This window comes from Dipodomys spectabilis, unplaced genomic scaffold (genome assembly GCF_019054845.1).
Source record: "Dipodomys spectabilis isolate Male_0828 unplaced genomic scaffold, ASM1905484v1 ptg000030l, whole genome shotgun sequence".
Classification (NCBI taxonomy): domain Eukaryota; kingdom Metazoa; phylum Chordata; class Mammalia; order Rodentia; family Heteromyidae; genus Dipodomys; species Dipodomys spectabilis.
In genome coordinates, this window is record NW_024870707.1 from 7,053,123 (window position 1) to 7,065,993 (window position 12,871).

At 51.9% G+C, this 12,871-nt stretch overlaps 1 protein-coding gene across 1 annotated transcript; it reads left to right on the plus strand.

Moving 5' to 3' along the window:
- The first annotated feature begins 455 nt into the window (after positions 1-455).
- On the plus strand, positions 456-12,136 carry Tmem109 (transmembrane protein 109). The gene is made up of 4 exons (XM_042676394.1): positions 456-599; positions 8,334-8,578; positions 9,742-9,844; positions 10,614-12,136. The coding sequence occupies exons 2-4, from the start codon at positions 8,342-8,344 to the stop codon at positions 11,003-11,005; spliced, it is 732 nt and encodes a 243-aa protein (XP_042532328.1). The 5' UTR covers positions 456-599; positions 8,334-8,341; the 3' UTR covers positions 11,006-12,136.
- The last annotated feature ends 735 nt before the right edge of the window (positions 12,137-12,871 follow it).

Genomic DNA, 12,871 nt, shown 5'->3' on the forward strand with positions numbered 1-12,871 from the left:
GGAAGGAAGCAAACCTGCAGACCCCACAGGCACGGCGGGCGTGCCAACACCTTTTGTGCTTTTTAGCGCGAAAACGATTTCAAACCCCAGGCGTTGGAACTACATTTCCCACGATGCCCCAGAAGGCAGCATTTCCTTGCTGGAGAATTTGCCCCCAAATAGCCCAGCGTGTGCAGACCTGGATCCGCGACGACACCCACATCGAAGACCTAGTCTACGCACTCTACAGCCTAGGTGGAATCACTTTTTTCCCCCTTTTCCGGCCCGAGACTTCCGTTCCCAGCGGGAACACCGGATGCCAGTCTTCTGGTGGGAAAGCTCGGAGCAAGTATTGTCAAACGGCAGGGGTACGCAGGGCGCATGCGCCCGCCCGCCCCCCCGGACCCGCCTGGAGGCCGTCAGGACTCCACGGAAAAAACCTGCGTGTGCGCATGCGCCCACGGCACCCGCCCGCTCCAGATCCACCCGGGGAGGCTGTCGCGGCTCAGCCAAAACCTGCGCACGCGCAGAGCGCCAACCAACGCCCGGGAGTTCAGGCGCGGCTTTGGTGGCGCGTTTTAGTGAAGTCGCACGTGAAAGATAGCGGTGGCCGGAGATCGGTGAGTGCGCGCGGGGATCCGGGCTGGGAGGCCACACGCGGGACGGGGAGGCGGCCGCGCTGCAGGCAGCACCGGGGTGGAGCCGCAAGTCGGCCTGCAAGTCCGACTGGGGAGGGAGGAAAGGCGGGGGGGGGGGGGTTCCGGACGTCGAGCAGCAGTCGAAGCGATCCGGGGACCGGGGATCCCCGTGGCCGTGCAGCCTGGGGGGGGGGGGGCATTGTTGCTAGGTGACCCGGGAGGCGCCGATTTCCTGGGTGGCCTGGGTTCGAATGCTGCGCTGCTCGGTGATGGGGTGGAAGCGGGGCGGCCGCCAGGTGGGAGAGGGAGGGGCGTCGGTGCTGGGCATTGTTGTGCGACCCCCAGCCCAGGGCCCAGCTTCCCCCGAGGTCTTGGTTCGAGCCCTCCCAGGTTCCCTGAGCTCATGGGCCGAGGCCACATCCCACGCCGGCGACGCCACCGTGCAGCCCTTGGCAGGGGACGCCGCGTTCGAAATAGCACTTGCCACCGACACCCCGTGTCCCGGCGTCCCGGGCCGCAGAGCCGCCCCTGCGCACCCGCCCTGCCCCCAAACAGTTGCTGGGCAGCTGCTGTCGGGTTTAGCGGGGACCGCCTCCCACCCGCCGGGACGGGGACTTCGTTCTCCTCCGTGGTGCCTTCTCTGTGCTATTTAGGATCTTTCTTGCACCCAGCAGTTGTTCTCCTGGTGGCCATTGTATATGAAAATAGCGTTCCTCCCCATGACTATCAGGGCCCTACCCTGGTGGCTTCTTGGCAGCCCTCGGATATTCATGTAACAAGTGTTGGTTAGTCATCCTTCTGTGCTAGGTGCTGGGCATTCCAAGAAGTTAGATGTCAAGACGGAAAGGGACAGTCCAGTTTAGCTGGGAGGCTGACAGATAAACCGCTACGTTACAATGTAATAGAGTAGTGTGTTTGCAAAGTTAGGTGCTACTAAACCGTGGAGAGCTACAAAGCATTTGCAGAAACGTCTTAACTCTTTGTAACAGCTTTGAACCCATGCCAACTGGAATTACATTTGAGGAGGCTGAAACAGATTAAGTAACAGGTATCAAGATGATAGCTTCTTGTTGGTGGCAGAATTGAGCCTGGGATGGAAGTCTTAAGGTCATGTGGACACCGTTACACAGATCTAATCCGGCTTTGTCTGCTTTGCCCACTGGGCCCTGGGTTCTAGGTCCTTTGCAGCAGCTGCATGGTTATGCATTGGAAATCTCTGGAGAAGCTTTATAAACAAAAGCCTGCGCTGGGTCTGTGAGAGACTCTGGGTGGGGTAGACATCCCTTGTTTAACAGGTTGTGCAGGCAATTCTGGTGGACAGAGTTGAGCAGATTGCCAAGAATAGTGATGGGACAGTCAGGGCCAACAGAGGGTACCAGGTCAGCTGCCCCTTCTGCCCCGTAGTGATTTATAGCATGAAAGGAGAGAAAAGAGGAAGGAGCATCGACAGAGGTTTATGTGGCTAGCTCCTCCTCTTCCTCACAGAGCAAACCACAATTGAACATATAACCCCTTCTTAGTACTGTAATAAGTAAAACAGTTTCTTCAGCGGAGCTGGCTTCTCCTGTGCCAGCCGAAGCCGTGTTACAGCTGTCTGAGCAGGAGTGGCAGGTCTTGCCCAACTTTGGCTGATGGTAAAGAATCATCACTCGTAAGCCCAGCAGGTGGGTCATCTGATGTGTGGTCTCCTCAGGGGATTCTAGAGCTTGTTAGTATTTGGCAGGACTTAAGTTCCTGAGGATGAGGAGCATGTCTTACCTAGGCAGTGTGAGGGTGTAGGCAGGCAAAAGGGCAGAACTGAGTTCCTGGGCTCTGGAATGGAGTTCCAGTTCTACTGTGTGATACTGGATGAACTTGGCCTCTCTAAGTCATACTTGTCTGAGTAAAATGAGGGAATAGTATGAACTGAAAAAGGTTGTTCTACAGCTAGGTGCCAGTGGCTCACACCTATAATTCTAGTTACTCAGGAGGCTGAGATCTGAGGATGGTAATTCAAAGCCAGTCTAGGCAGGAAATTCCAATTAACCACCAAAAAAAGTTGGAAGTGGAGCTGTGGCTCAAGTGGTAGAGTGCTAGCCTTGAACAGAAAAAGCATGGCATCTTTCTTACCAAAAGTATTTGAAACAAGCACCAGTGCCTCTCACCTGTAATAGCTACTCTGGAGGTTGAGAGCTGAGGGTTTGAAGTACAAAACCAACCCTGGCTGGAAAGTCCACGAAGGTAAGTTAACCACCAAAAAGCTGGAAGTGGAGCTGTGGCTCAAGTAGTAGAGCGATAGCCTTGAGTGAAAAAGCTCAGGGACAACTCCTTTAAGCCCTGAGTTTAAGTCCCAGTACTGGCATGTGTGTGGGCTTGTGTGAGTACATGCACACGTACGTGAGTGCACACACACACACAGAGTATTTGAAGGATTGTAGATGTAGCTCAATGATAGAGTGGCTACCTAGCATACCCAAGGCCCTGGATACTATCCCCAGCACTATAAACACACACACACACACACACACACACACACACACACACACACACACACACACACACACACACACACACACACACACACACACACACACACACACACACACACCCCTACACTTGATTGGGCCAAAGTGGGAGACAGGGTGGTAGTGGTGGGTCAGAATCCTAGTGCCTGACTTTAACTGGGAAGAAGAGAGGAGGAGCCCTGGTCAGGAAAAGACGCGTGAGAAAGGAACCAGAGTCACTACACTGGTTTGCGGAATGGTCTACTCCAGACTCCTGCTAGACTTGGTTTCTGGCATTCTTCAGAGGGTAGGCTGGCCTCACTATGGAGAGTTTATTTCCAGGTCCTCAGTCTGGGACAGATGGCCACTTGAGGGAGGCTGGCACTGATCACCCTGACCTTTTTTTTCCTGGGGGAGGGACAACATCTGATACCTGCTGCTGGAGGTCCTTGGGTATAGGATCCAACCAAAGATAGCCACCCCACTCCTGAAGTCCCCAATGTGTTTATGTCCCAGAAAGCTCAGGGTCTGACCTGGGTTTGCTTCCTCTCTATTGCTGGCAGACAGGAGCCACCTGGTTCTTGGTTTGTGCCAGGAAGAATAGAAGGCTTTCCCAGCCCCAATGGCTTATGAATTGTGTTAGACAACCCTGCCTGACTGTACAGGCTTACGCAGGGGCTTTGGGTAGCCATTTCTAGGCCAGAAGGCTTTTTTTTTTTTTCTTCCTTTTTTTCCAGGGCTGAGGACTGAACCCAGGGCCTTGTGCGTGCCAGGCGGGCGCCCTTCCGCCGGGCTAAACCCCCAGCCCCTTTTGTTTTGTTTTGTATTGTTTTTCTCTTCTCTCTCCCATCCTTTTCTCCTTTAAAAGGTGGCTGCTGAGTTTTGGCCAACTCCCAGGGGTGCCTTGGTAACTGCAACATAAACTCAGGTGTGTTTGAAAGGGTTGCAGAAAGCCAGGCTAAAAGGCCAAGTTCGAACATCTGGCTCCTTCTACCTTGGAGCTAAGTGGCTTTCTAAGTCAAGTTACTTAGCTTCAGATCACCAGGTCTGAATCACTGAAACTCCCTGGAGCTGCAGGTGCCTTGCAGACCTGCAGAACGGGGGATTTGTGGGTGCTGTCTGGACAATTCACAAGCATGGTGACAAGTAGCAGGTGGACCTGCAAAAGTTTTTCTTGGCTGATCCTCTCCTGCTGCACTAACTTGTCAGGTCTTAGCTTGTCCATGGAGCTCAGAGCCCCAAACGCAAAACACTTAGGTGAATTTTTGCCAGCAATTCACCAAGAAGGCTGGTACATGCCAAGTTTATTTTAGTTCATGAATAATCTTTTTTTTTTTTTTTGGGTCCAGTCGTGGGGCCTGAACTCTGGACCTGGGCGCTGTCCCTCAGCTCTTCAGCTCAAGGCTAGCGCTCTACCACTTGAGCCACAGCACCACTTCCGGCTTTTTTCTTTTTGCTTATGTGGTGCTGAGGAATCAAACCCAGGGCCTCAGGCATGCAAGGCAAGTGCCCTACCACTGAGCCACCTTCCCAGCCCTGAATAATCTTTTATGTGACTTTTTTTTTTTTTTGATGGTCATGGGGCTTCAACCCCAGGCCTAGGCGCTGTCCCTGAGCTCTTTTGCTCAAGACTAGCACTCCACCACTTTGAGCCATAGAGCCACTTCCGGTTTTCTAGTGGTTGATTAGAAATAAGAGTCTCGTGGACTTTCCTGCCCAGGTTGGCTTTGAACCATGATCCTCACTCTTAGTCTCCTGAGTAGCTAGGGTTACAGGTGTGGCCACCAGTGCCCAGTTTGACTTTCTAAGCAACTCTTGAGACCGAAATAAGAGATGGCATAGTAGAGTGGCTGTATGTAAGGAGTCCAATGATGGATCCTTCCTCCATTTTTCCCCTTTGGGAAACAATAGCCAGCCCTATCTGACAGGTAATTGTGCAATTGAGATAAACAGTTCATAAGAAACTTATTAGCTCTGTGTGTGTGCATGCATGTGTATACATGTATATGCACACTCACATACCAGTATTGCAGTTTGAACTCAAGGCCTGGGCATTATCCCTGAACTTTTTTTGCTCAAGGCCAGTGCTACCACAGGTCTACTGGCTTTTTGTTGGAGATAATGTTCCTTCTTGGGTCAGCTTTGAACCTTGAACCTCTAGATTTCAGCCTCCAGAGCAGCTAGGATTACGTCTATGAGCCACTGGCACCAGCCACGTTAGCTTCGTTTTGGGGGGGGGTGAGGGGGGGTCCGGTTGTGGGGCCTGAACTCTGGGCCTGGGTGCTGTCTCTCTTCAGCTCAAGGCTAGCGCTCTATCACTTGAGCCACAGTGCCACTTCTGGCTTTTTTTCTTTTTGCTTATGTGGTACTGGGGAATCCAACCCAGGGCCTCATGCATGCAAGGCAAGCGCTCTACCACTGAGCCACCTTCCCAGCCCCCCACGTTAGCTTCTTAATTCATCATGTTTTTTTCCTTTAAGGTTGTTCTTCAAGCCTTTGCCTATTGGAAGCCAGGCTGTGACACGAGCAGTTGTATTTTATAGATACAGCATTTTGATTCCATCCACATTTCCAGGCTGAGAGCTCCTATAGCCCTTGTCATTTCCCAAGTGACTAGAACAACAAGAATACCTTTTGCTAAAATGTTTTTTTTTTGGGGGGAGGGAGTGGCATAGCTTCCTGAAACATCTTCAGAAGCTGAAGGTAAAAGACAGAGTTGGCTTTTGGGTTGCTTACTTTGTTGTTATTTATAATAAGTCCTCTCAAATGCACCCGCATTTAAGTTAATACGGCCATTGTAGGAAGATTCCTTACATAACCACAGGAAAAAGGCCTGTTCCCCAGAGAGGCAGCCAGGTGCCAATCCTCTGGGGAAGAGGGGCAAAGGATTGAGTGGATCATCAACAGCTGTTTGGAGGATCGAGCCTACAGAATGAAACTTGAGGAAGAACAGGGTTTGGAGAGCTTCATGACCCTGGAACACGTGGAGGCTCCTGGAGGGTGGTGGACATGAATCAGGCCTTGCCGCTCCTTCCACCTTGTCCTATTTAGCTTTGCATTGTAACCAAACCTGAGAAGGGGGTTAGGGATAGGTACTCTTACGCCCAGTGGGTCAGAAGCACAGATAAAACAACCAGGGATTTGTGATTGGCATCTGAAGTTGTTACTGGGCCCAAATCTGCCAGAAGGACACGACTAGATCGAGGTGGTGGCAAGGAAATCAGGGTCAGCCAAAGGCTGACCCTGAGAAGATGGAGGGATGATTGTCCTTCCAGGTCCAGCTTTAGGGAAGGAACTCAGATATGGAAAAGGGACTTTATAGGGAGGGAGAGGTGTGGGGTGCAATGGGCAGTGTGTTCAATGGGGTCTTCTCATTCAGTGTATGCAACTTTTCTTTACCCAGAACATACAATGAACCTTGATTTCCTGGGTGTACTGCCTGTAGTTGTTGAGGAAGACATACTACTTTTCTGAAAGCTTGATATCATAGCAGCATATGTACATTCTGTTAGTTGGACTATTTTTTTAATTTTTTATTTATTTTTGTGTTTATGTGGTACAGAGGAATCGAACCCTAAGCCTCATGCATGCCAGACAAGCACTATACCACTAAGCCACATTCCTTGCCCGTTAGTTGGACTATTATACAGTCCAGTGTGAACTGGATGCCAGTGGCTCAGGCCTGTAGTCCTAGCTACTCAGGAGGCTGAGATCTGAGGACCACAGTTGGAAGCCAGACTGGATAGGAAAATTCGTGAGACTCTTTATCTCTAATTAACCAGCAAAAAAACTGGAAGTAGAGCTGTGGCACAAGTCGTTGAGCCCCAGCTTTGAGCAACACAGTTGAGACAAGGTGTCAAAGCCCAACTTCATGCCTTCCTCCACTCTCCCCCCCCCCCCCCCCAAACACTAGAGTATTAGCATCTTAATCATTCAGATGTAACTTCTCCTTAGAATTTCTAATGCTAGGAAAAGGGAAAGGAGTCATGTGGGGATCTTTTATCTTAAACCTAAGTCTCATCCAGACAATACTAGACAATTCCAGGAGAAGCTCTGCTTGGGGCACAGACATGATGCTCCAGGTGGTTCCACTGAGCAGCTTTGGTTGAGAGCCCCTATACACCCTGCCTCCCAACAAGCGTAGCATCTGGAGTTCATATCCTGGCCTTTTGCTTCTTAGAAGTCTCTTCTGTACCAAGAGGGGCCAGGAGGAGAGCAGGCACCTTGTATAATGGCCCTGCAGAGCCAGTGACACAAATGCAGTCATTCTTGTTTGAGCACCCAACCAAGCCCTTGGCTTCACTTCATTGCACAGTGCTAATCTTCTTAGTGTGCTATTTTAAAGGTGCCTTTTATATCAGCTCTGTCTTAAGTAGATTAGAAACTTTGGGGGGATGAAGCCTTGGAATCTTACCATTCTTTTATGCCCATGGCACCTAAGATATAGAAATTAGCCTTCAGATTTATACAAGAATAATTTTTTTTTTTTGCCAGTATGGGGGCTTGAACTCAGGGCCTTGCACCCTTGCTTGGATTTTTTTTTTTTTGGGTCCGGTCATGGGGCCTGAACTCTGGGCCTGGGTGCTGTCCCTCAGTTCTTCAGCTCAAGGCTAGCGCTCTACCACTTGAGCCACAGCGCCACTTCCGGCTTTTTTCTTTTTGCTTATTTGGTGCTGAGGAATCGAACCCAGGGCCTTGAGCATGCAAGGCAAGCGCTCTACCACTGAGCTACCTTCTCAGCCCTGGATTTTTTGCTGGAGGCTGATGCTCTACCACTTGAGCCACAGCTCCACTTCTGGCTTTTGGTGCTTAACTTGGAGATAAGAGTCTCACAGACATTTCTGCCCAGGTTAGCTTTGAACTGTGATCCTCAGATCTCAGCCTGTTGAGTAACTGGGATTGTAGGCGTGAGCCCAGCACCCAGCATAGGAAAGAAATTTTCTTGGTTTACCCCAAGTCATTGAATAATGAAGCACTTTCTGGCTTACTAACATGAAGTGGGAAAGGAAGCAGAAGAGAAACTTGAGAATCAGATAGTAGAACCTAGCTCCAATTGTAAGTTCCAGTTATTCCTCAGCAAGCAGCTCTTTCTTGGTCTATCTAGGGCGTTTGCTGGGTTTAGCTAGGGGGTTTCCTGGGCACAGGGCTGAAGGAAGATGTCGGCAAATTAGCCAGGAATGGGTGTGTCTCCCAGGTCCTACCCTCAGTTTCCCCTGTGCTTCTTTCCTGGCAGGTCCAGTCATGGCAGGCTCAGGCACCTGTTCACCATGGGGCAAGCATCTGCTCAGAGCCATCCCGATGGTCCTCGTGGCCCTAGCTCTTCTCCATTCAGCATCATCCCAGTCCCATCGAGACTTTGCCCCACCTGGCCAGCAGAGAAGAGAGGCCTCAGCTGACCTGCTGACCCAGATTGGCCGGTCTCTGCGGGAGATACTGGATACCTGGCTGGGGCCTGAGACCATGCACTTGGTTTCAGAGGTAAGAACAGTTCTTCTGCTATGGCTGACCATGTACACAGGACAGAAAAGAAAAGACATTACTAAGGCCACCACATCCTCTCTGTGTCATAATCCTGGTGCAGAGAGCCCCCAATTCCACTAAAAGCAGCTGACACCTACAGCTTGTTTTCTTTTTTTCTTTTTTTTTTTTGTCAGTCGTGGGGCTTGAACTCTGGGCCTGAGCGCTGTTCCTCTGCTCTTTAGCTCAAGGCTAGCACTCTACCACTTGAGCTACAGCGACACTTGCGGTTTTCTGGTGGTTTATTGGAGATAAGAGTTTCACAGACTTTCCTGCCCGGGCTGGCTTTGAACCGCGATCCTCAGATCTCAGCCTTCTGAGTAGCTAGGATTACAGGTGTGATCCACCGGCACCCGGCTCTACAGCTTGTTTGCTGTGTTTGATTCCCATGCCGAGGGCCGTTTATCCCCCACCTCTGTCTTTCCTTGGCTATGGCCAAAGGCTGGGAAATGAGCCATCCTTGGGGGAACTAGAGTCTGACTTTGATCGAAACCTGACAGAGCGCCTTAAACAAGCAACACAGAGCCCCAAGTCAGGGTCTTCACTCATAGCAGTGAGTATAGATTGATGGAGACTTATGGCTGGGTCATCTCTTCTAACCAGTGATGTTCTGAGGATGTGTCCTGTCCTGTCAATGCATCAGTTATCAATTGGTCATACTGAAAGGCAGATTTAGTCATTTACAACATCCCGCCATAGTACCGCAATGAACTCCTTTATCATTGGAGCCTCCAAGTCCCTTACAGAGGTCTACACACACACACACACACACACCCCACACACACCCCTCCAGGATTTGCTGGCAGCTTGAGGACTCCAGGTGTATAGGGTGACTCCTGAGTGGATGGATGACCCCTCTCCCTTCACACAGAAGTGCACCCCTTACTAAATGCACAGCATCCCAGCTGAACTAGGGTCCCAGACACCCTGATTTCTAGGTTAGGAGGAAGTGGCCTGTCACTTGGGGAAGTAGATGGGGAAGTAAGTCCCCTGACTTTAACCCAGGCCTATCACTGCTGGCTGGAAAATAGATCAGACCTTCCCTGCAGGCCTCCTCTAGGCTCTGGTGACCAAACGTGGAGGAGGAGAGCCTCATTTAATCCTTCCCAATTCTCTCTCCATAGAGCCTGTCACAGGTGATGTGGGCCGTCTCCTCTGCCATCTCTGTGGCCTGCTTTGCCCTGTCTGGGATCTCCACACAGCTGTTGAATGCCTTGGGCCTGGATGGTGAGTGGCAGAGAACTGGCTAGCAGGCTGGAGTTTCGTCTCTACCCTCCTGTGGGTGGGAATCTATCTTTGTCAGGGGCTAGAGGACACTCCCCAAGAGTCCCTGGAAGTGTGAACAGTTTGTCTTCCCCTCCCCTCCCCTCCAGGTGTCTTATTTGTATAAGGCATTGGGTGAGACTGAGCATCTCCAGAGCTCAGTGAGACAGGACGAATTAGTCTGTTAATAAATGGAACTGAGTCCTAGTTCTTTAATAGCAAGGCAGGAAGAATTACTGTTAGTAAAAGGAATTCAGTTCCATTTATTTATCCCTAGATGCCAGCTAGGGAAGTCATCTGCCTAGGGCCCCAGGGAGTGAGCTGAGATTCAAATCCATGTTTGTGTGTGTGCGTGCGTGCATGTGCATGCATGTGTGCACATGCACGTGCACATGCACTCATACCAGTACTGGAGTTTGAACTCAGAGCCTTATACTCTCTCCTGACCTTTTTGCTCAAGGCTGGCATTGTACCTCTTGGCTTTTTACCGTTTAATTGGAGATAAGAGTCTCATGGATTTATCTTCCCCGGGCTGGCTTCGAGCTATGATCTTCAGTTTTCGGCTCTTAAGTAGTTAGGATTACAGGTGTGAGCCACTTGAGCCTGGCTCAAAGCCACGGCTCTTGAGGCTGTGGGGACTCGGCGAGGGGCTGGCTTCTCCCACTTCTCTGGTTCTTGCTCCTCAGCCTTCATCACTTCCCCAAGTTGCTGACTTTGTCATTCTCTCTTCTAGGTGACCACCTCACCCAGTTCTTGAAGCTCAGTCCTAGCCAAGTCCAGACCTTCCTGCTGTGGGGAGCAGGGGCCCTGGTCACCTACTGGCTGTTGTCCCTGCTCCTTGGCTTGGTCTTGGCCGTGTTGGGGCGGATCCTGGGAGGTCTGAAGCTTGTCATCTTCCTGGCGGGTTTTGTGGCCCTGGTGAGGTCAGTGCCTGACCCTTCCACCCGGGCCTTGCTACTCCTGGCCCTGCTAACTCTCTACGCCTTGCTGAGCCGGCTCACTGGCTCCCGGGCCTCAGGGGCCCAACTGGAGGCCAAAATACGAGGGCTGGAGCGCCAGGTGGAAGAGCTGCGCTGGCGGCAGAGGCGAGTGGCCAAGGCCTCCCGGAATGTGGAAGAAGAGTGACAAGGATGTCCCCAGATGCCACCTTCACCATACCAAAGAGCTGAGCTGCTTCCGGGCTGAGTGGCCCTCCTTGCAGCCCCCCCCACCCCCCCATGCTCTTTCCTTGCCTTTGTGTCTGAACCTTCAGAATCTTTATCCCTGCCTAGCCCCTTGCTGAAGGGGCTGGTCCTCCACGTGAGGCTGGCTGGCTGGGGGTGGGTTTCTGCCCACTCTCTCCTTCCAGCCTGTCTCAGCACAGCAGGTTGGAGGCTGGGGGGCGGGGGGGGTCTCTGCTCCAGCTTCTGCGTCTGCTCTGGCCAGCATCACTGCCACTGGTCTCCCGTGACTTATCTGCCTCTTCTGCTACTGCCTGGCTTCCTCCCCAAACTACAACTCTCCCTCCTTTCTGCTCCTCAGCCACACCTCCAACTCTTAACTTGTCCTTCCAGGCCAGATCCCACCAAACCACAGCCCCTGAAGGCTTGCCCTGTCCCCCTCATTGCCCAGCAAGGTGGGATCTAAGGATAGGGAAGGGGAAATGGGGTTCCTGGAGGCCTGGGGGTTGGGGGATCCATGTACTTTAAATCTGTTACAAGTGCCTTAATCCAAGCCAGCAGAGCCCTCTGCTGACTCACTGCCATACTGTATGTGGGAAATGCTGCTTTGTTCATAACAGAGCAGTCCAGTCTCTTAAAGAATCTGATTCCCCTTCAGCCAAATCGAGAGGCAGCTGCTGCTGTGTAGGCTTTGTCCTGCAGCTGGGGCCCTGGGGGAAGTTCAGAGATCTTGAACGAGATTGGAGGACTCTATTCCCTGTCTGCCTAAGCTGCGAGGTATTCTTTATCCCTGTGGCTTCAGTCCCTGCCACCAAGGAGAAATTACTGACTGGTGCCACCCAGCAGTGGGGAAGAGCACAGAGCGGCCTGCCCATGCTCTGCAGGGCTCAGGAGGCTGCTAACCTCCCCCCCCAGGGTACCTGGGCTCCAGCCACTAGGGGCCTCTTCCTTCCTCAGGGCCCTGGTGTTCTCTAGGCCAGGTTGGGCTCACGATAATGAAATTCTTACTGTTCAGGTTTGATGTGGAATCATGACTGCAGTGATATATATTTTTATCAGCGCTTGGTTGGTTTTAAATAAAGTGCACGCTATTTTATTATCTTGTTCTGAATTTTTTAAAAAAATGTATTTACTCAAAAGTCTGATTGCCTTAATGTCTCCCTCTGCTGTCAGACCCCTTTCTGTGGCATAGCTATGCCATCCTGACTTCTCCACCAGGGGCGCTCGAAGCTGTGAGGAAGGAGAGGGCCGAAAAGGCAGTTGGTAACATGTTACCCACGGGTCCAGGAGCGGGAGGAAGGAGGGAAGTGTGCTCTATTACAAAGCTTCCAGGTCTGACCAGCACTGCTGGAAGGGTGTGTCAGGTGGGGTAGGGAAGGAAGGTACCCCTTCCCTGCAGTGCTGGACTGCTGCTACTCTCACTGGTACCCTGGAAGAGGCATGCCTGCCTTCTTTCCTGCAGGAGGATGGGTTTCCTGCACCTCGTTCTCACCTGCCTGGGGTCAGCTATTTTTGTCAGGACACACATTTTGTTTGCTAACCTGCACCGGGGTCTCTTGCTCGGGACCTTTCTCAGCACCACCTGGGGCAGACCTCCCTGGCCAGGGCTGGCCAGCCCTCAGCCTTCCCCCTTGAGGCCTTTCCCTGGGTGGAGCTGGGCATGAAACCGGAGCTGCCTGCCCCTGGAGCCTGTCTTCCCCAGAGGTGGCCCAGGGCCCTGTCAGGACAGGCCCAGGCCCGTGTCATCTGACCTCATTTGGCCTCTCCTTTTCTGCCCCTGCAGCTCTATTCCCACATGTCCCAGAATTCTAGTTCTGATTCATACGGAATA